The following is a 23949-nucleotide window of genomic DNA, read 5'->3' as shown; positions in this document are numbered from 1 at the left end:
ATTTAAAAATCATTATGGAGATTAGGCTTCACATCACAAGAAGCAAAATGCACCTATAAAATGTACAGAAATGTTTTTCCTTTCAGAAACTGTTTAAATTTTTTAAATAAGATGAGAACTTTTTTCACAGCACTATGAGGAACAGGGGTAATTTCTGCGTAGGACTATTTTTGCATACGTTCCAAATGCTCATTGGTTGAATTGGTGGTCTGTAACCTAGAGAGTCACTTTTTGTCTTAGAAAAAATAAATAACTATACAGGTATCTTCCTACACACATACTGAATGCATTTGCAAAGTTTCAGTGAAATGTGACAAGCACTTTTTTAAATATTTGATTTTTAAATATAGGATAACCAAGTTGTGCGAGCAAAAAAGTGACAATATTCTACCATACTTAAATGCATTAAATATTTGCAAAGAACTTTTTCTGACTTTTCAAATAAAAAATATCAATCACAACTTGTTTTTTAACAATATTAATGAAGAAATAGTTTTAAAAGTAATCATTTTCTGAGAAATTGGTCTATTTTTAAAAATTTATTTCTGACATGCCTCCCCCTTTTTCTTGATCACATGTCAAAAATCCTAAATCTTTAAATTTTCACAAAAGGTGATATATTTGGCTTTAAATTTGTAAATACAGTGTTTTCACATTAAAACATGACCAGTAAAGGGCACCTAAAGCAAAAAAAGTACTCAATAATGGATTTTCCATGTTGCCATAGGGGAATGCTTATATGGCCTTAACCGCAGTAATGAAAGCGAGTTTTTCCTCATTCCTAACCTAATTTTTGCTCAAATCTACACAAAACTTGATTTCAAGTGCTTATCACCACCAATTTAGGTAAATATAGCCCTCAAAGTTTAATATTTGATATTTTTACTAAATTTTGTACACTTTTTACAAGATAGGACATAAAAATCAGCCAAAAAGACCAATTTTCCATAATTTGGACCTATAACTTAAAAAAATGCATATTTTGAAGGATTTTTGTAGTGTATTCCTCTCATGGCAAAGTTAACAAGATCTTCAAGTAGTTTAAAGCTATTTCAAGAAACTTTTCATTTTGCCATGGCTTCAGCTTAAGGCTAAAAACCACTAATTCCACTTCTCATAGGCTTCTATGCTAATTTCATAATATTCAATGGCTTCTCTAGACTTTACCTTAACTTTAACCTGCAGAGGACTATATATCAGCATGATTCTACATATGTCAGCTCACAATCCTCAGAATGGCATGTGGGGTTAGCAGACTTGCAGTGCAGTACTGGTCACCAGAAGTGAAGGGTCTATAAATAGCATGGGAAATCCCAGTGTTTTCACAAGATAGGGGTATATTTAAAAATCATTATGGAGATTAGGCTTCACATCACAAGAAGCAAAATGCACCTATAAAATGTACAGAAATGTTTTTCCTTTCAGAAACTGTTTAAATTTTTTAAATAAGATGAGAACTTTTTTCACAGCACTATGAGGAACAGGGGTAATTTCTGCGTAGGACTATTTTTGCATACGTTCCAAATGCTCATTGGTTGAATTGGTGGTCTGTAACCTAGAGAGTCACTTTTTGTCTTAGAAAAAATAAATAACTATACAGGTATCTTCCTACACACATACTGAATGCATTTGCAAAGTTTCAGTGAAATGTGACAAGCACTTTTTTAAATATTTGATTTTTAAATATAGGATAACCAAGTTGTGCGAGCAAAAAAGTGACAATATTCTACCATACTTAAATGCATTAAATATTTGCAAAGAACTTTTTCTGACTTTTCAAATAAAAAATATCAATCACAACTTGTTTTTTAACAATATTAATGAAGAAATAGTTTTAAAAGTAATCATTTTCTGAGAAATTGGTCTATTTTTAAAAATTTATTTCTGACATGCCTCCCCCTTTTTCTTGATCACATGTCAAAAATCCTAAATCTTTAAATTTTCACAAAAGGTGATATATTTGGCTTTAAATTTGTAAATACAGTGTTTTCACATTAAAACATGACCAGTAAAGGGCACCTAAAGCAAAAAAAGTACTCAATAATGGATTTTCCATGTTGCCATAGGGGAATGCTTATATGGCCTTAACCGCAGTAATGAAAGCGAGTTTTTCCTCATTCCTAACCTAATTTTTGCTCAAATCTACACAAAACTTGATTTCAAGTGCTTATCACCACCAATTTAGGTAAATATAGCCCTCAAAGTTTAATATTTGATATTTTTACTAAATTTTGTACACTTTTTACAAGATAGGACATAAAAATCAGCCAAAAAGACCAATTTTCCATAATTTGGACCTATAACTTAAAAAAATGCATATTTTGAAGGATTTTTGTAGTGTATTCCTCTCATGGCAAAGTTAACAAGATCTTTAAGTAGTTTAAAGCTATTTCAAGAAACTTTTCATTTTGCCATGGCTTCAGCTTAAGGCTAAAAACCACTAATTCCACTTCTCATAGGCTTCTATGCTAATTTCATAATATTCAATGGCTTCTCTAGACTTTACCTTAACTTTAACCTGCAGAGGACTATATATCAGCATGATTCTACATATGTCAGCTCACAATCCTCAGAATGGCATGTGGGGTTAGCAGACTTGCAGTGCAGTACTGGTCACCAGAAGTGAAGGGTCTATAAATAGCATGGGAAATCCCAGTGTTTTCACAAGATAGGGGTATATTTAAAAATCATTATGGAGATTAGGCTTCACATCACAAGAAGCAAAATGCACCTATAAAATGTACAGAAATGTTTTTCCTTTCAGAAACTGTTTAAATTTTTTAAATAAGATGAGAACTTTTTTCACAGCACTATGAGGAACAGGGGTAATTTCTGCGTAGGACTATTTTTGCGTACGTTCCAAATGCTCATTGGTTGAATTGGTGGTCTGTAACCTTGTAGGTCCAGCAGAATTTTTTAAGATCTAACATGATTTTCCTCAGTGTCAGGCCTATGTCTGACAGAAAATTCTAAAGTTTTGTGAAGTCTGTGTATTGAATTTCATTGTAGTATATATACATGTATAAAACATAAATTTGATTATGAATGTGATATAAATGTCAATTTATGTAAACTAAGAACAGGAATTTTAAAGGGAACGTAAACTGTTAAGTTCAACATCACAATTATCATTTGAATACAGTATTACAGTATACTAAATTTAGAATGTACACAAATAAAATTGCCTAGCAAAAATTCAGCCAAGGATAAATTTACCACTTTTATTCCAGCTACTAAAAATTAAAAAATAAAAGAAGAATTTTCTTCCGACTTGTTTTGGAAAATAAGATTAAAGATGTCATGCTCCATATGCTAAAAGAACATTACAGCTGAATAAGTCCTGTAAACGTAAGATTTTATACAAAGAATTCAGAGCAAGGTTCACCAAAATTCTGAATGTATTTACGAATGTAGACCCTTTCATGCTAACTGTGGGATAATTGATGAGCATGCTCATTATACAATTCCATGGGGAAATTTCATTTGTTCTACCCAAGCCCTACCATGTGGAAGTATATACTGAGCATGCTCATCTAGCTAAGATGAAAGGGGCTATATGTTCAATGACTATGAGATATAAATCATTTACATGTACCCTTCTATTTGCGCAGTCAAAATGCATAGACCGTATCTTTATAATTTATATACATGTACAGTCACTAGTCACTGACTGATTATAACTTTTCTGTTGTGATGTCATGAACGTTACATTGTTTTGAAGTTGCCAGGATGTTACCAGCTTTGTAGATTTCCATGATTAAAACATCATTTTTCGTCTGAAATTTTGTTGCATTATAAAAACTGTACACGAACTTTTAAATACAAATTTGGCTCAAGCCTATGCAAAGCCTCGCATTTCCCAGTGAATCGCCTCATTCATACATCAGTTTTATGTCAAATCAGCACACAGTTACAACTTACAGTTAAGGCACATACAAATAAATCAGTGTCACTGTCCCATCCTGTTTATGTCCCCTTCCTTGCCAAAGAAAAATAACACAATGCCCTAATACAAAGTCCTGACTTAGTGTTTATTTTCTTGAATGATTGAAAATCTATTGGATTTAAAATATGATGACAACTGTCTTAAAAGCTTATAATCGAGATGAGGACAGGCTAGGATCGTATGGTCCCGGCTTTACTACATCTGTGTTTTCATTAGTACAATTGTTGAATAAAAGCATGTATGACAATCTTTTTCGTTTGGACATGATCATTAAACTACACACTTACATTTTTTGTCTGGAAAATAATTTATCTGTATTCTGTATTCTTCAAAACAGTAAAGAAAACTCACAACTCGGCATATGCACGAAGAAAATGGCAGCCTTGCTTTCTTGTGACGTCACAGGAAATTTACCTTTCGGGGAACTCATGTTTTTTCCTTTCTCTTGTATTTGCATAAAGAAAGTGCAAGGCCACATTAAGCAAATTTTTCGTTATTTAACAACTAAAATATGAAAAAATACTTCGATTGTTGGACTCTGTGAGAATTGATTGTAACCAGATAATGTTATATAAAACGTTCTAAATTAATTTTTTTCGACTTATTCACGATCAAACCATTCATTATCCATTTTCACATTATACATGTAAGTTCTTTCAGAGACATAATACGTAGTATTTGGGACTTTTTTCATAGTATACGGTGTTAAATTAAATAAAGTATTTGGAGTTTGTACTTGGACGTGTCTTCATTGTTGTTATTCAATACATTTGTGGGTTCTTTTTGAACAATTGCATCAAAAATGTATCTTTTTCAATAAAAACAAAGATGTCTGTCGAATTTATTACAATTGACAAAGAAAGAGAATAATGCGTCATTGATTTTAATTAACAGTTTGTCAGAAAATACAAAAAGGCAAAAATTCGTCCTATGCATTTTTAAAAATGTTAGTGGATATATTTTACTAAGATTTCTATCCTATTTCACCAAATAGAACGGTATATTTGTGAATTGGAAGTTCTAAAATCATGTAATTTCAACATTAAAATGGCCACTTGTATTCTGCATTTGTTTTAAAGTACCGACTAGTAAATGTCTTTGGGGATAGTTGTTTCTATGACGTATTTATATTTCTGAAATCAGATGGGTAACACTTTTACAAAATATTCTCGACTTCTTCCTTCAGCAATATTGATTTAGTTTTTTTTCTGTTCGTTTGTTTTGTTTTGTATTTTTATTTTGCCATTTTTCTTGTACTTTTTCTGTTTTTGTTTTTTGTTTTTGTTCGTTTTTGTTTTGTTTTGTTTTTGTTTTTGTTTTTGTTTTTGTTTTGTTTATCAATTTATTTTAATTTTTTTTATTTTGTTTTTGTTTAAACTTTTAATGACTCCTACACACTTAGTAGATAAACAGCATCATTACTGCAGTATATCAGCACAACTCAGTTACAATTTAACCCTCACCCTTTATACTAATTATGGTGCATATTTACATAATATTGACCATGGTTGCATCGTGTTGACACATAGCATGGTTCCATAAATACTCTACGTAAACCTACCATTATATACATCATTTATAAAAATATGAAATAAAGAAGGACATAACAAAAGAACTATGTCCATGTGGGGCTTCGGCGTGCCCTCGTTTACTACTTGCTTATTTTGGTCCTTTTTACAACTCAAGAAAAAGAATCAGACCCAGAATTCGTACCCTGTCAAATACTCAGCTTTCGGACAAAAAACGTTAGCTGATAACCAGTTATATTCTAGACAAAAATCCAAACATTTATCTATAATACAGGGGTCGTTTTTTTTTTTTTTTTTTTTTTTTTTTTGTTAATTGTGGTTGTATATACATTTATATACGATGTTCTTTAAAAATCTATATTTATGCAAGATATTAAAGTAACTCGCCTGAAATTGGAAACAATAGTCGTGTAAAGTGCTAACAAAAATAATACCTATTTCGTTCACACTTTGAAAACGACGTGATTTGTTTAGATCACCTGCTTTTAGTGAATTTGTGAAAACTGCGGTTTCACACGTTGATTGTTATTGCATGGGAAATAATGGGGAAGACAAATATGTCCATCTATATTTTTTCAATTATCAAACACAATCAAATACAAACAAAAAAGTGTTTGTACCATACTCATTTCATCTAAAAAAATATTTGTCACATAGTTTTCCAAGAAGAAAAAAAATGCCCCATGTCCGTTTATACAGGTCCCATCCCGGTGTAAATTATTGCCTGGTCCTTTAGAATAGAGTTACAATGTTACAAGATTGAAGTCATTACCACAAACGTTCTGTGATCGTCATCATGAAATCGTGAATCGTTCTGGTGTATCGTGTATCCATCTGCACCATGAGAACCGATTTGTTCGCCATGTCATAGTTTTCCTTTCCTCTTTCGTCTAACCCGGACGTGAAATGTTATGAGCAATTCGACGGGTGTATCTAGAAAAGCAGAGGACGCCTACCCTACCGGTGCACCTGGTCAATGCTCCTAGTTTTTAGTAGAGTCCAGGTTGTTCATAAACATTTGTTTCTTTGTACGTGTTATTTTGATTATGTCATGGTTGTGTAAGAGTAATCAAGGAAACCAAGATGTGTCTCTTTTCCTGGTCTAGTCTTAATTATTGAAATATGTTCTTTTGATAACCACTCGATTCTTTGTTCCCTTGGTTACTCTTTCGATAAATAGTTTTCTCGCTTTGCAGTGTGATAGGCGTGATGTACAAATATATCTTAAAGTATTGGTTCATTCGTGTGATATAAGAAAGAATATGGTGATTATGTCAACGAGATGACAACCATTCCGGACGAAAAATGTCAGCCCATTGCCAATACATTGGTCTTTAATGAACGACAAGGACACCCTCAAACCACTGGATAGTCTGCAGCTGTCCCCCCCCCCCCACCAAAAAAAGCTTGCTGCTGTCGAGCAGTGAGTCCAGAGGAACAGAAACACTACACAATTGTGATCCAGCAAATGAGGGTGCTTTTATAAAGTAATCAACATTGATCTTCTCCATATATTTTGACCAAATTGTAGGAGGCCCCGAAAGCCAGGAAGTTGCTTGGGGAAATACTATGGCTTTTTATGCACCCCCCTCGTGACTGGTGCAAAAAAAAACAAAACAAAACAAAAAAAAGTATAACAAAAAAATACCTGTAACAATATTAATCAAATATTTATCACAAATTACTCGTGGTGCAACTTTGTCATAATTTACTTAAATAAGACACTTTCGGAACAGCCTAGAATACCAATAACACAAACCGGGAACATTTGTATAGATTGGCAGGTGTGTATCAAGATATTTTAAACGTGTGTACCAGGCTATTAGGTGCTCATGTTTCCCAAACTTTTGCAAAAAAGTACAGCCCTCAAGTGTGTGTGTTTGTGTGTGTGTTAGTGTAAAAAAATCCATATTATACAAGTACATGCAGGTTTCAATATTAACCCAACTGTGTTCACCGGGGTAACTTCAATATGTTTACATAATGTAAAATTATTGCTCTAAACAGGGAGTGTATATTTGAAAGTATCTGATCTTAATTATTCTTTTTTTTTCGATAAAAAAATTTAATAACCACAAGCGATCTACCAGTAAACAAAATATGATACGAGTTACAGTGGGTGGTCGAACGTCATGATTGTCGCATTGATTGTATGAATTTCCATGTCTCAAAATATGTGTTGTTGGTGTTAATTTTAAAAGTGTATAACAAGAATAGGTAAGGTGTAAATGTCAGAGACGACAACACCCCCCCCCCGATGAAAATGTCAGCCCATGCCAGACCTCCTATTGGTCTTCAATGAACAACAAGGAACCCTCACACCACTAGGCAAGCTGCAGCTGGCCCCAACACATTATTATACACAAGTACAGCGGAAGGGTTACCCCTATATACTTAAGTGACATAAAAAAAAAAAATTCAGGTGAAAACGAAACAAGACACAAAGAAACCAGAAATTCCTGGATTGAAACAGGCGCAAAAACGATTGATTGAATGATTTATTGGTTGATTGTTGGTGTTTAACGATGAACATGAAGTGGATGATAAAATGAACATGAAATGATGATGAAATGAAAAATGGGATGGGACACAAGGATGTAGGGTCGAGGAGTTTTGATTGCCACTGGAAATAGGAAGAGATGGGTAGGATCGGGCAATTTAGCCTCCTGTGGAGGAACGCAATGGTTCTTACTCCGATAGAATACAACAGCAGGGTTCTTTAACGTACTAGGAACGTGGCATCTTTCCCAGCAAGTTGTACCACTCTGTGGTTTGTGGTCAGATTTTTCGTATTATGGCCTGACGACCCCAGCATGTAGCATGCCAAGAATACCCCATTCAACCGCCTGGGATACACAACTCAGTTGCTATGTGGGCAGAGCGTCCTGGCCCCCGGCAAGGGTACTGAGCATTACTAGTATTTAGCGGTATTAAACGACAAGCTTAGAGCTTCTGTGGGCCTATTCTTTTGACACCCGGACCAGCACGGGGCCGCAAAAAATGCGGCGGGGGTTTAAGTAATTTGGCATGATTACATCCCTCCCCATAAAATCTGGCCAATGTGGAAAAAATATTACCCAATTAAACACAACTAAAATCAGTTCAAAAAGGTCCGAGTCACTTGTTTCAGAGGAAATAAAGAAACTGAATATAAATTACACAAATGTACAAACTAAGGACTACTAGCAGTTAATTGACATGCCAACTCCAGACCAGTTTTAACCTACAAAAAGTTATGTCCCCATCGTATGTAAAATCAATCCCAATTCTTCCAATGATGGGTTGAAAATCATGGTACATCAATAAGTACACAACCCATGTCATGCCAAAAACTGGTTTTAAATATGGTGTTTTAATTTCATGTCAAGACCCTATGAGCTAATCAATGTTAAAACAAATCAAAGTACTCATGTACTGAAACAATTTATACCGATCGTTTAAAATTTTCACGCCGCAAATAATCATCAAATTGCAAACAATTGGGCCGGATAAAAGGAAAATAAGGGGACCGAGTTCAAACGTATCTAAACATAAGCTCATTGCATTCTTGTAAATGGTGAATATTGAACTCATTGATTTTTTTTAAATTTCCCATTCTGATTAGGAAGATTATTACAAAAATTACACACCAAATTCATGATGCATCGAAGCAGTGCGCCAGTTCGCTTAATATTCAGGTTCGATGTCGGTTTACATGAAAAACACAATACTGCTTAATTAAACAACAAACTACTAGTAGGACTTTCCCAGTTTCTAAATTTTCAAGTAGAAATTCAAATTATCGACCTTCAGGTCGGAACTGTCTGTCAAATCATTCAAACTTAAGCCGCATCATTGTTTTTCATTGAAATAGATCACCGCCTCAGATACATGTCTCTCTCAACTAGCTACATTCCTCAGCAGATATGCTTTATAGAGCAAGTGCTGCAAGTTATTATATGTGTCATTAAAAGTGCTTTTTAAAACGGACATTAATAAAAAACGCTAAGGCCTCAGAATAAAATTTCAACAATTATGTCGGGTGCAGATACAACCATGCACTTTTAAGGCCCTGGAACACCTGGAGCACTCGCAGCTCCATGTAAATATTTGGATCCGCCAGAGCCTGCACGAAATATCTGAAGAGAGCTCCAGCATTCCTCTTTATTTTTCATTTCTATGATTGATGAATATTTATAGTCTCGCAAGGTTTTCATTTCTAGCTAAATATTGAATACATGTAGTCTAAAAATAAATGATGGACAACTTGAGTATATGGACAGTGAACGACTGGTTGCATAGAAATAAATAGGTACTGATAAGAGGTTAGAGATTAACTATTTTAAATTTGATCGTTGTTAATACAAATGTACAGTCCTAATTAATCAGCATAGTTAGTTCACAGTAAAAGTTGTTTATTAGGTTTGTATATTGTCGTAAATAACATAGAATTAAATTTGATATATTAGAAGTATCTATAAAATGGACCTAACTATCTGTATTTGTACCTGAATGGGGTATGCAAGTGGGACTATTTTACTGCGGTAGTGTAAAGATAACTGAAGATGCTATCAGGCTTTACAAATCTAAAGGTTCTGGCGACTGCTTTATCAATTCTAATCTACGATCTTAATTTAAAAAAAATGGTATCCTTAACGATTTGACAATAATATTGTTATAGCGACAAAACTATGTTGTAATTTCGACATAGAATGTCGCAATTACGACATAATATTTTTTTCAAGTGGCCCTAATCGGCTTTCGTATCAACTTGCAGCCTTACAAACAGGAACAATAACAAATTCCTTGCTGAGTTCTTTCAATTTGTGATTTATTCGGGAAATACGGTTTTGATGTTGTTTATTAGGAGAAAAGTGTTCCTCAAAATGTTTTATTAGGATATCAACTATTTTCATAACTGTTTTGAAGAAAGAATCTAATAGTCCATGGGCTGGGAGGATCCACCGTGCATGCCCCCACTCATCAACTTCATGGTGATTTTTAGGTACCTTTATACCTCCCATTATCGAATCAATTTGTCGCCAAAGAATATTCTCGGATTCTTTTTCAGTATGAGCCTATATTTGTAACCCGCTGGGTCAAAAAGCCAAGATTTTTGTGACTCAATTGTTTGAGCGTCTTAGTCTTCCTGGGATAGCATGTTTGAACAAACTAAACAAATTTAGGTATCATCGTATAGTCACATAAATTCGACTCTACAAGTTATTGCTCCGCTGAAACGTCTCAAATTGGTATCATTCGATAGATAATTTAATTTCCTACAATGAAGAAACACGAAAAACTTATTTTCAATTAAGAAAGGATTTTAAAAAAAATGTTTAAAATATTACCTCTACCCCTACAAAACTGGTCTCAGTAACAGAATTCTCATTCACAGCATACTGATATTGTATAGAAATAATATTTTAGGCATTCATAATTAAAATAATGATGTACCTATATCTGACCAATTCAGGCGCTTAAATTTTCCTTTTGGGGTGACATAATTACCAGATCGGAAAAATGGGAATTTTCAGAATTTTAGAATTTTCTACTATATCATCCAATATTGTATTTTTTCACAATATCGTAATTTAAACAAGATTTTGTTTGATACCGTTAAATAATATAGTATCTTGGCTTCAAAATGAGCCCAAGTGATGAATATTTGAACTTTTCCAAGTCAAGTTAGGTGGAAAATTGCCATCCCTACCCATGATAAAAAATGCCTTTACATGAACTAAAATGTTAATTTTAGGCATACAAACGGTGTACAATAGACATGTTGTGATCTAGTATTTTAATTATTGATGTATTCAACATACCTGCTCATTTCAGGTGCGTATTCTTCAGTTTCAATAAGACAATAATGAGTTTTGCATAAAAAGAGGAATTTTCGGAATTTCATATTTTCTTCCTTTTCAACGGTAACTGGCATTTTTTTTCAATACCCTATTTCAAACAACCTTTTGCATATACGAACACATCTATATAGCGTCTACGTTTTATAATGAGCCAACGATCGCATACTTTAACGTATTCCAAGCCATAAAGGCGAAAGAATGGTATCCCATACCCACTAAAATTCCCTTGAAAAAAAACAGAATTCGTATGTGGTAGATTAGCATTTTTTAAATGCTGTTGGATACTTGTTGGCCAATCATTCATCATAGTTGCTTCTTTGAAACCTTATTTGTATAAAAATAATGATAGCAAACAAAATCAAATCATGTAAAAACTGTGATATTTTACATAAAAATTATACAATTTACGTGCTAAAATGCGTGATAATCTGTTTTATTCTTAAATTTCCATTTTTTGGAATATTTTGTCGTCTTCGGGACAATAAAAGCATAATTTTGCTTCACAGTGTGATTATTACAAGAAGATCTCCATAATAAATGCCAGACAGACATTGCATACAGGTTGTGTATGCTATAAACGATCATTTTCTTTCACATTGGGACGGATTTTAGTGGGTAGGATGCCATTCTTTCGCACCAAAAAGGCCTGGAATACGTTTAATTTTGCATTACATTGGCTCTTTAGAAAGGTAAGATGCTACATAAAGGTGTTTTGAATATACGAAAGCTTGTTTGAAGTAGGGTACTTGAAAAACATTGCCCATTACAGGTAAACTGGAAAAAATTCCGAAAATTCCTAATTTTATAAAAAAAAAAAAAAAAAAAAAAAACTGAAACTCGAATTATTGTCAGCTTGACACTGAAAGTAACTCCCCTGAAATGAGAAAATATGTTAAATACATCAAAAATTAAAACAATAGTACCCAACATGTCCTTTTTTTCCATCGTATAAGTGCTAAAAATTAACATTTTGGTTCATATTTCAGTATTCTTTTCAAGGGTGGGAGTGGCTTCAAAGCTAAGACACTATATTATTGTATTTGAATTTACAGAGCTTGTTTGAAGTACGGTATTTGAAAGAAATTGCTAATCATAGGTGAAATTGAAGAAAATATAAAATTCCGAAAATTCCCTTTTTTATGAAAAATTCATTAGTGTCACATTAAAACTGAAAAATATGCGAATGAAATGAGAAGATATGTTGAATACATCGAATCGGATAATTAAAACAATAGTACCCAACATGTCTATTGTATACCGTTTGTATATTAATTATTAACATTTGGGTTCATGTTGAGGCATTTTTTTCATGGGTAGGGGTGGCAATTTTCCACTTAACTGGAGTTGGAAAGTTCAAATATTCATCACTTGGGCTCATTTTGAAGCTACAGCACTATATAATTGAACCGTTTTAGCGGAACAATAACTAGTAGAGTCGAATTTATGTGACTTTTGACCGAAGTATCGAAAATCCCATTTTCGCTTTTTTGATACATTCTGACTACGAAAAATTCATCAAAAGAACCCCAGAAGTATGAATTGTGATAATACTAAACAGAATATACCAAATAAGCCATTTTTAGATTTTTAGAAATAGATTTTTGCCTCAACGAGGTTTAAAAAGTAGCCAAAAATACAAAAATGCTTCAGTTTATTTTTTGGCGACAATAAGATTTGTAAATGGGAGGTATAAGGGTACCTGAAAATCAAATTTGGTGGTCAGTGGGGGGGGGGGTTCACAGGGCTTATCTCAGCCCACGTATTATAATATTTACTTGTAAATTTCTCACATATTATCCATTTTATACAATACGAATGAAGTGAGTCCTGATGTTACAACATTCATTGGCTCACCTGTTCAAAAGCTATGTGAGCTAATGCCATCACTTTACATCGTCGTCGTCGTTGATAATTTTACAAAACTCGTTTCCTCTGGCACTACGTACTTGACCGTTCGGAACCAAACTTGGTATGAATATTCCTAGGGGTGTCCTGCATAGAACTGATGTGGGGATTTTTGATCCGTCAAAAAAAAACAAAAAAACATGACCGCCGTTACTGAAAATAAAACATATGGGACAGACAGTAGTTTTTCGCATGTAACTTCAAAACCGTAAGGTTTTGCCAAATTCTGACACAAGTAAAAGTATTCAGCATGATGAGATCTATCTGTGGTGAAATTTTCGTTTTAATCTGTGAAGCCATGTTGGACTTATTGCATTTTTTCGATGTTTTTGCTATTTTAAGATTATTTTTTCAAAATTCCCCTCTGACACTACTTGACCAATTGGAACCAAACTTTGTATGAATGTTCCTTGGGGTATCCTGCATAAAATTGATACGGGGGTTTTTGATCGAATGGCCGCCAATACTAAAAATAAAACATATGGGACAGACAGTAGTTTTTCGCATTCGTTTTATCTCCAAAAACCGTAAGGTTTAGCCAAATTCTGACATGGGTAAAAGTGTTCAGCATGATGAGATCTATCTATTGTGAAAATTTCGTCGTAATCTGTGAAACCATGTTGGAGTTATTGCCCATTTTCGATGTTTTTTTGGCTATTTTTAATGTAATTTCTTTCAAAAATCTTCCAAAATCTGACACTACTTGACCAATTGGAACCAAATTTGGCATGAAATTTCCTTCACAGAACTGGTATGGGGGTTGTGTTTTTGAACCGTGGAAAAGTATAACTGCAATTACTAAAAATAGAACAAAGGGGTAAGTCAGTAGTTTTTCTCATACATTGTATATCTTCAAAACCGTTAGGTTTAGCCTAAGATTCTTCCAATTGCTGACATGATCCTTATAAGGCCCAAAAAAGTCTCCAAGGGATCAAAGTTGTCTGGCGACTCCATATAAGATTAATTGCCATTGAAAGGTGAAAAATGACATTTTTTTCGGTATTCAGCCAATATCTTGAAAACTGTGATAGATAGAATGAAACTTTCAATTGATGAAATAATCCTTATGATAAGTCCCACCAAAGTATTCTGAGTCAAAATTGTCGGACAACTCCTTGTTCGATTTATTGCTCTTGAAAAACAAACATGTAACTAAGTGAGCAATTCGAGCTCCTGGGAGCCTCTTGTTCAAATTGAAGTGGCTGGAGTACGATACTTATGTCCTTTTTGAAGAAAGATTTGCAACTCTCGGTTGATCTATAAATATATTTGAGTTACTTCGATTTTATTCAAGATATTGGCATATTTCCCTTAATGTTCACATCTTTGTATAATTCACTATAATTAAAGACATATTTACGGGTTGGCTTTTTTGTAAATATAGTAAATAGATGGGGGTTCACTATTATCAAATTAAGCAGGCATAGTTTCCTTAGCTGTATGGCCTCGTACAGATCCCGGTGTTATAAGAATACGCCTGCGGCAGCGCCAAGCTTGTCGTAAAGGGCGACTAAATAGTGCTCAGAAACCTAACCGGGGGCTAGGCGCTCTACCCACAGAGCAACTGGGATGTGTGCCCCAGTAGGTGGAATGGGGGTATCCCTGGTGTGTTACATGCTGGGGTTGTCAGGCTATAATACGGAAATTCCGACCGCAAACCATAGTGGTGCACCGTGTTGGGAAAGATGCCACGTTCCTCGCACGTTAAAGAACCCTGCTGTGGTATTCGATAGGAGTAGGAACCTTTGCGCTCCGCCACAGGAGACTAAATTAGCCGACCCTACCCATCCCTCCCTTTTATCTTGTGGCAATCAAAATTTTTCGACCCTATTTTCCTTTTGTCCCATCCCTTCTATCATTTCATCATCATCATTTCATGTTCATTTTGTCATCCCTTTCGTGTTCATCGTCTGAATATAGCTGAGATATTGCTGCTCGGGCGTTAAGCCCCAACAATCAATCAATCTTAACTGTATGACCAGCAATTTTAATGAAATCAAAGCCTTTGTTGATATTTTAAAGTTTTAGAAAATGCCTTTTGTGATTTTCTTGATCAACATTTGGGAAAAGTTAGGAATGACAGCTAGAATGCAAGTTTCATATTGTGAACTGTTGAACGAAATTTTATTACAATCTAGAATAGTGCGTCATCTAGTGACTGGTAGTGAACATAGTTTGGTTATGAGTTGATGCCATCTATTGTTTCTTTTTAGAAATTGTAATGAGGTTTGAAACCGTAGTATTGTTATTTCGATGTTTCAATTTAATGCGATTTACTTTGTGTCCACGAGACCAGTTTATTTTTCAGAAATTGTGTAGTGAAGTTTTGTTTGGCATGCGTAGCTGTTTTTATTTCCGTTTTCTTCACCCTCAATTACATCCATCACATCCCTGATGACTAACAACACACATTAAATTTTTTAATTGCAATTATGCATAAATAAACTTTTTGTCACTGTATTTTTGTATTTGTAAATTTCACCTCATAAAGCCTGGCGTCAAGCCAGTGATCTTAAATGCTTTTGATGGATGTCGTTCATATATGTTTCACAGTTCATTAATGTCTAATTATGAAATATAATTGCTATGATATTAAGGCCGCTAAATTAACCACTAGATGTGATCCATGAGATAGAATCCTGTGGTGAATTAAAGCGAAAGTTAGGAACTTCACAGCTTTTGTTTCAGTATCGGTGAAACTGCATGTGTCAAAAACTGTATTGTGCTAGTTCTTGAAACAAATTATGTGACATTCTCAAAATAGTACCCAGTAGTCCATGTTTGTGATACTTTTAAAGCAAATTAACGGTGTATGTATTTAAACGTGGATTAGTCTGACAAAAATACGGTGCCTATAAGAGTCAAATATACTTGAGACTGTCGTAGGTCAGTAGAGAGAGTTCTAATTGAACTTAGAAAATACAAAAGATACATGTATAGTTTAAAACTTTTATGATAACAAATGAGAGAGAAAAAAAAATCATGTATTATCTCCATAAAATAATCGTTGTACACTTTTTCTGATATTTGCGTGTCAGGTGTATTTGTTTTCTGTTTCAGTTTCTTTGAATGAGCACAAGCAATATATGGTCATGCTAGAATATGAATTGTCCAAAATTAGGGTTGGTGGGACGATCCTTTCATTTTGACGGGGAAGCTTGGAAGAATTTGGACTCGGATCGACCATTTTGAAAATAAACATTTTTATTTTAATTGAAGATGGATCAAGATGGGAGAGAAAAATATTTGGTTCCATCCAAATCATTATGCTTTTACTCTTATGAACATAAACAATTTAATACGATGTAAGTAAAAAATAAATGTTTTAACCGTTTACATGTTGAAAACATTTTTTGTGAGAAAAAAATATTACAAGCCCTCCCCTAAATGTTAATTGGTCGTCCCCTATAATTGGAATCCGACATCAATTCCCCTTTCAAAAAAAGTTGCAGGGTCAGAGGACATTCGAACAATTCATGTTATTGGCGGAGTATCATTACACGTATATATTTTAGGTAAACGGAAGAAAGTCACAGGAATAAAGTCACAATTTTTGGTAGGAAAAAAAAGTCACAAAAATTACAGGAAAAAAGTCACACAAAAAAAAATAAAGTCACAGTAATATTAGTACTCTGACTTTGTATGATTTACTCGAAACTTTTGCTGTGAACATAGATTTACATCAAGTATAAAATGTGGGTAAAACACTGATTTATTGTGACATATTTGACATATTTTCTTGCATGTTTTAACGTTTACTTCAGCATAATTTGTATTTTTTTAATTTCCAAACCTTTTTCATGGCATTTCAAATTAAGGAGCATAATTGTTCAGAATACTCGTTTTTCAGCAGTAATTGTTTTTTCACCAATTCATGCTAGAATTTCTGAGTACACAACTTGTATATTATGTGACGCAGGTCCTGACGTGTAATTGGTCTTGTTTTGTGTCGTTGTCTCTTTATCTCTTTATAGATATTGTGCTTGTTCACTCAAATAGTTTTTTAGGTTGTTGTCTCTTTAGATGTTCTGTCTTCTCACTCGCTGAGTTTTCTTTGATCACTCTTTTAAAAGTCATGATTTAGATTGTCGTGTCTCTCTTTAGATGTTGTGGTTACTCACACAGTGTTATTTTGTTGTCTCTTTCGAAACTTGTCTTTTTTGATTGGCTCATCTTTGATTTTTTTACTTCTTTTGTTGTCTTGTTTTGTATGAACTACAAGTTTCTGAAAGTCTATATTAGATATAAATGATAATAAGTAAAGAGACCAACTGATTTTTGTACATTTAATAAATTACAATAAATAATAACTATGCAAGTAGCACAAGACATAACAACAAAGAATACACAAATGACAGAGATTAACTATCACAATGTTCATCACATGTAACATGGATAGTGTTCAACTTATTCGCATAAACTTGAATGTTCAACTCAACACATAGATTTTGATTGTTCATTTGGCAGAAAGTCTTAACGTCTGTGGTTTAGTCTGATGTTGAATCCCACACCCCGGAGAAACTGCTGGATAGTCTTCTGGCCAGTGGTAAGGTCAGTGCAGAGACTGTAAACGTTGTTGCAGTTGGACGTGGCGATGCTGGAGTCTCTTTACTGGTGGGTTGCCGATGGCGTCCTGGTGGATCATGGTTCCTACAGTTGATTCTTCTTTCTTGCACCACTCGATGACTCTCCAAATGGATGGTTGGGCGTGTCCGACGAGGTTGAAGAATTGATTGTTCTATCCTTCGCATGCGTTGTTAGTCCTGGCGTCACCATTTACTGTTGCGTCATGGACATTCCAGATAGCTGGTGGAAACATGGGTGGGTTACGGCGTAATAGGAGTCTGGCTTGGTCCTGGACTGCATGTTGCTGTCGTAGTATATGACAGTAGTATACTCACATATGTAGCATCAAAGTAGTCTAGTAGTTCTGCTGCCTCTGGTGGGTCATCTGGGCATAAGTTGCGAAGAAGGTGCATACCATTGGTCAGGTCAGGTACTGGTAGGAAGGCAAGACCATCTATTATACCACAAAAGAGTCTGACGTCATCGTCTGTGTTGTAGAGTGGGACCAAATCAAGATGCTGTATCTTCCTCCATGTGGCTTTGGTCAGGTGGTAGAAGCATCCTTGGTGATAAATCCGGTTGCCAAATACAGCTGCAACAGCACGTAGAACGGCGTGTTCAAAGACGGTGACTATGGTATGGACTTTGAGTTGAAGGTTTCTGTTGTTACATTTATCAACGATGGCCTGGAAGAGTTCTGTATATGTCACCTGGCGCTTGTTTGGTAGGAAGGCGTAGACTGCTGTCATGGATACGTCTTTAAATGGGATCCTGATTGTGTAAAGCTGCTTGAATGGACGGGGAGCCACAGTAAAGGTTCCATCCATGTAAAGTGTCTCGGCATCTACTAATCTTTCTAGGCTGTCTGGTGAGAAGAAGACTAAGATTCTGTTCTGTGATTCTGTGCCGCTGTCATACTGTAGAAAGTCAGCTTGGTTTGATGTTTTCTTCAAGTCATCTTGCAAATTGACATCTGCTAGTGTGGCTGGAACTGGAGGTGCTGGTCGTTGGTACCGCATGGTTCTCTTACAGTTCCCTTCTCTTGGCATCGGGGCTTGGACGTCGTCTTCACACTGAGCAACAACTTGGGCAAATATCTGGCTAGGATTGTCTCTGGTGTGCTGGCTTGATCTTTCGTGGTGTTTCTTGCTTTGAAGTACTTTATGCTGGTGTCACTTGGAGCATGGTTGTGTGGCTGGGCAGGAACTGGATTTTCATTCTGAAGTGTTGTGCTGATGGACCCTCTGCAGCCGATGCTTGATCATTTAACACACTTCCACCATTGGTTGGTCTTTCTGGTAGCATGTTTGGTGTACATGACGCCTTGGTAGCAGAGCTTCAAACCGCCCTTGTTGCTCGTGATGATTTCCATTTTGGTTGTGATGACATTTGAAATCTGCTCCACATTATATGCAAAAAGGATGGAAGCCATAGAGGATGCCATACAAATGTCCCAATTAAAGTAGGGCTTCTTGCAAGTTACATTTGTAGCCAATTTGTCTGGATTTCCCTTTCAAAACAATATGCAATGGACATGAAATAATTGTAAAAAAACAAATTTGAATATACATGTCAAACATACACAATATGGTAGGATGTGTTGTCATATTCTAATTGACAGTTACTCTGGGTGCTTGTAAATTGTTAAAATAACTGTTACAGTGAAATGGCTTCATTTCAAACAGAAATAATTAATTGTTAGTTTATTTGTCATGTTTTATTGTCTTTAAATAATCGATTTAGTGAGGGATTACAATAATCCAAAGCATATACAAACAACCAAACTTACAGATATAATACATGTGATATGATTATATGAGTTTGACAATTAACAATAAAAGTTAACATTTTTCTTTCCAATTAAATAAAGTATCTTGAAAAGGTATATCCATGATAAAAAAGGTGAACAAATATGTCGTCATAGGTTTAATAAAATTAGAAATGGAAGTATATATACGCGTATATATTTGTATTATACACGGTTGGATTGAGGCGGGGCTTGGCGGGCGTGCGTTCCCCCTAAAATTTGCAAAAAAATGGGTTGTCAGGGGTAGACTTAGGCGGTTATAGGTTGAAACATTAATTTCTCGCAAATTTAAACACAAAAGATATCTACATTGCATCTACTCTGGAAGAATATTTCAAAAATTTAACCTAAAAAATGTTTCGCATCGTTCCACTCGGCGAAATTTTAACTGTGCGCCCCTAATCTAAAATTCTGGACACCCCTGTTATATAAGCGTATATTTCTTTGATATATAGATATATACGTGTATATTGTGTTTATAAACGCCTACATAGGCCCGTATATTGTTTTACTGGGGCGATACTGGTATAGCATTATTGTACACAATACCAGCACCGGTACGTCTAAATACCGCTTAGCCCCGGCTAAGTGCACTTAGCCCTTAAAAGTGCACTTAGCCACAAATATTGATTAATATCTATATTTTTGAAGGTTGGGATGAAAAGATATGCCAGATATGGTTATATATTTGAACATTTTTTAGAGATATTGTTATTATATTTTAGGAAAAAACGGTTTTTAAAACGGCACGCGCTGTCTGTGTGTCGGCAATTTCGTGTGCTATCATGCGTATACAAATTAACAAGTTAATCAAGCAATATACGGCTTGTCAATTAATTTATGATTAATTGTTTGTCTTCAATTATATGCAATAATGACCTATTCAATAGAATTGGCGAAAAATAAATGTGCACTAGCTTGGACAAATGGTCTTTGATGTTCATCTCATAAAAACATTTTAAGTTTAGACAAAGAACGATAAAGAATAAAATATAAAAACAGTCTTTTTTTGTCGCAATATTAAAAAGATTTCTTGTTTTGGTAAGATTTTTTGAGTAGAATTAAATATCATTTAAATATGGAACATCGGTATTCTGGACATTCATAGCGAGCGCATTTACAATATACAATATAAATTTCACAAAATATACGAGATGTGGCGTCCTTGGGGATCACCAACTACGTCCGTTGATTATGACATGGTCTTACATAGATTGCAAGAGGTATATATAAATATATATATATATTAATTATTATTAATTTAGATGAAAGATTGTTGTTTCTTTTTTAGGTAATGCATTTATCACTCTCCGTATTTACAATATAAATTATAAAATTATAAGATATGGAACGAAATAAATATCTGAACAAATTCTGACCGCTGAGTATATATATATCGCCCCCAATGTATCGCCCGTCGTCTTGTTGCACAATGGAAATTAACTCAGTTAGTAAGATTTATTTGATCATTGTTTCTTTTTTGTCCAGAAATATACCCCTTAAAAGAACGCAATGATCTGAATAACTTCTGAAAACTAAGTTTGATTTTTGTCCGATGCTTGACCAGTAAGACTTTGTTCTTTTATTCATTTCGTTCCTAAAACACAAACAAAACAGCCATCAAAGTATCCTGGACATTTGATAAATAAAACAGATACGGAACGAAATAAATATCTGAACAAAGTCTGACCGCTGAGTATTATTGCCCACATTCTATCTTACCGTCGTTTCCCCTCCGCCAGTAAGTCCACTTTGTACATTGAAAAAAAATATCGTAAAAACTAAAAGGCATTGTTCTGTTCTTTATGTCGTTTTGGAAATACACACACAACAAAATCACCATGTGGGCCCTCTTAGCAGAAAGTCGGGATCTACCGTATTGGTATCATAGATCTTTTATAAAAGAATATCCAGATCGAACAAGATATATCTGAATCCTTATTCTTGCAACATCGTTTTCAATCATATAAAATGGTGTCAAGTTACGTGAAATAATAAACCATGCTCTGGTTACTTTTAAATAAATAGAAATATTTATTTTTTGTTATTTATTTCAGGCCTGCCAGTATGGATTCCTACATTTACATGATGTTGCCATAGCAGAGCGTGACCGCTTACCACCTTTTCAGCTTCCAACTACAGTGACTGCACCATCACGTATTGACGTCTTATCACAGACCTATCTACAACAGTGTAATATGCAAAATATTGGTGTCCCTTACTATGTTCAAGATAATGGTAGTTGTCTTTTCAATGCCGTTTCGGTAGATTTATCCGGAACTGAGACATTATCTACAGAACTGTGTGTCCGTACTTGTATAGAAATGGTTACAAAGAAAGACATATATACATCTATGCCTAATGCAAACAAATTACTATGGGTTTCGCCTAATTACATCACATCTACATTTGATTGTGCACATGCACGTGGTTGGTCGTCCATATGGACATTTTATGCATTAGCTGAAGTAATAGGTACAACTATCAAATCTGTATATCCTCCTTTAAATGGTGGCCAAGACATATATTACAAAACGCTTAAGTTAGAAGCTACCCCAAGAAACAACATGCATCCAAATGATATGGTTACGATTTTATGGACCCGATCAACTAGTCATAAAGGTTCAATGTGGGTTGCAAACCATTTCTCACCTATTATACTGCACGTAGATACATGTACATCAATCGATTCAACAGATTTGCAATCTAAGAGTTATGATTTAGATTTTCCACCACTATCTTCTCCATCAGCAACACCAATCAATATTATCAACACTTCAAACCCACAACAAGTTCACATTGTAGATGACACTCCTGATAAACACACCGATTCTGCTGAGGGTTGCCATATGGAAGAATCTGATACCGATTGTGATATTTTAAATGATGAAAATGATGAATCCGCACAACCTGTTTTTGCTTCAACTCCACTTCCGAATGGGCAGACACTTACCGCTTCTCAAGTGTTTCAGGCAGTCATTAGTGACAACAAGACAGTTGTAGAATCTATACCTGATGGTTACAAGGACAACGTTTACTTTTTACTAAATAACAGTGTCAGTATAAGCCGTTGTCAAAAATCTAAAAACAATAACTTTTCTGATATACAAAAATCTCGTTCTAACCGATTCAGACAACGCACCAAGGGACAGACACCAAATAAGAAACAAGAAGTACAACAAAAAAAAGAAATCGTCTTCCTCTGCCATTGGAAACGTTGCTGATGAAATTATTGAAGTTTTGGCGATGGTAAACAATGACAGCTTTGTTCAAGAAGTGGTATATACACACGGCAACAACAAACCCCCGTCCATTATTTGTTACACTAAACAGCAACTAGATGATTTGAAACAATTTTTGATGACCGATCAAGATTGCATTCTAGGTATAGATAGAACTTTTAACCGTTTATGTCACAAATCTAGTATACAAAAACAAGAAGGTGGTGTCAAAAGAAACTGGTGATCATCCGATTTTCATAGGCCCTATGTTCTTACACTGGGAAGGTTCGTTCCTTTCGTACCACACATTTTTATCTCATGTAAAAGCACGCATTCAGGAAAGTGTGAAATGCATCGATTTACGAATTGGAAGCGACGATGAGAGTGGTTTGACAAAAGCAACTGACAGTGTCTTTCCTAACATAGAACGACTTTTGTGCACTAAACACATTAAAGACAATGTTTCCGATCACCTTAGAAATAAAATTGGATGCAACGACCAATTGCGAACAAATATTCTAAATAACCTTTTTGGGCCCAACGGACTGACATCGGCGATAGATCCCTCAGATTTTCATATCAAGGCTCGAGATATTAGCAGAAACTACACTGAATTTGATTCGTATTTTCAAACCCGTTTAAAAGACAGACTGTTTCATTATGTTAACATTCCAAACTGGCAACTGGACTACAATCGTTTATGGACAAACAACAACTGCGAATCCATAAATCACGTCTTCAAGAAGGCAGTAAACTGGCAACCAAAGTCAATTCCGAATTTGATACAAGACTTACATGATATTGTTACCGTGCATTTCATAGACTTAAAACGTTCACTTTACGGTAGTGGGAATTATGAATTGTATGGCCGTTACAGAAAACACTTACATAGTTACCAGAGTTGGCAAACCAAAACACAAGAACAACAGAACAACCTGTTGCATAGACTTCTAAATGATGTTACCACCAAGAATACCAGCATTAAGTCTTCATATAAAAACTTTGAAGTTCCACAACCAAAAAGACTTGCTGCCAAACCATACCAAAGAATAAGACCTAGAAACTGCCGTACAAAGCCAAGATTTTAACATGACAATAGTTCTGCAAATGTCTTTATTTTGTTGATGTTTTA

General features: G+C 34.7%; 2 protein-coding genes and 1 pseudogene across 4 annotated transcripts in view; 1 reads left to right on the top strand and 2 right to left on the bottom strand.

Moving 5' to 3' along the window:
• Positions 1 to 4345, bottom strand: part of LOC148612637 (R3H domain-containing protein 2-like) — a 79263-nt gene extending 74918 nt beyond the window's left edge. For all 3 annotated transcript variants that reach the window (XM_088594281.1, XM_088594283.1, XM_088594286.1), the window contains exon 1: positions 4234 to 4345. The gene's annotated coding sequence lies outside the window, so the exon portion shown is untranslated. The remainder of the gene's footprint in view (positions 1 to 4233) is intronic.
• Positions 4346 to 18049: 13704 nt separating this feature from the next.
• Positions 18050 to 18838, bottom strand: LOC148612636 (uncharacterized). The gene has a single exon (XM_088595392.1). The coding sequence runs from the start codon at positions 18836 to 18838 to the stop codon at positions 18050 to 18052; it is 789 nt and encodes a 262-aa protein (XP_088451518.1).
• Positions 18839 to 20750: 1912 nt separating this feature from the next.
• LOC148612635 (uncharacterized) lies at positions 20751 to 23905 on the top strand (annotated as a pseudogene).
• The last annotated feature ends 44 nt before the right edge of the window (positions 23906 to 23949 follow it).

The sequence above is a fragment of the Perna viridis genome, chromosome 7, assembly GCF_037379345.1.
Source record: "Perna viridis isolate PV_CMFRI_1.1 ecotype Kerala chromosome 7, ASM3737934v1, whole genome shotgun sequence".
NCBI classification, from domain to species: domain Eukaryota; kingdom Metazoa; phylum Mollusca; class Bivalvia; order Mytilida; family Mytilidae; genus Perna; species Perna viridis.
This window is presented reverse-complemented; position numbering and strand designations above follow the sequence as displayed.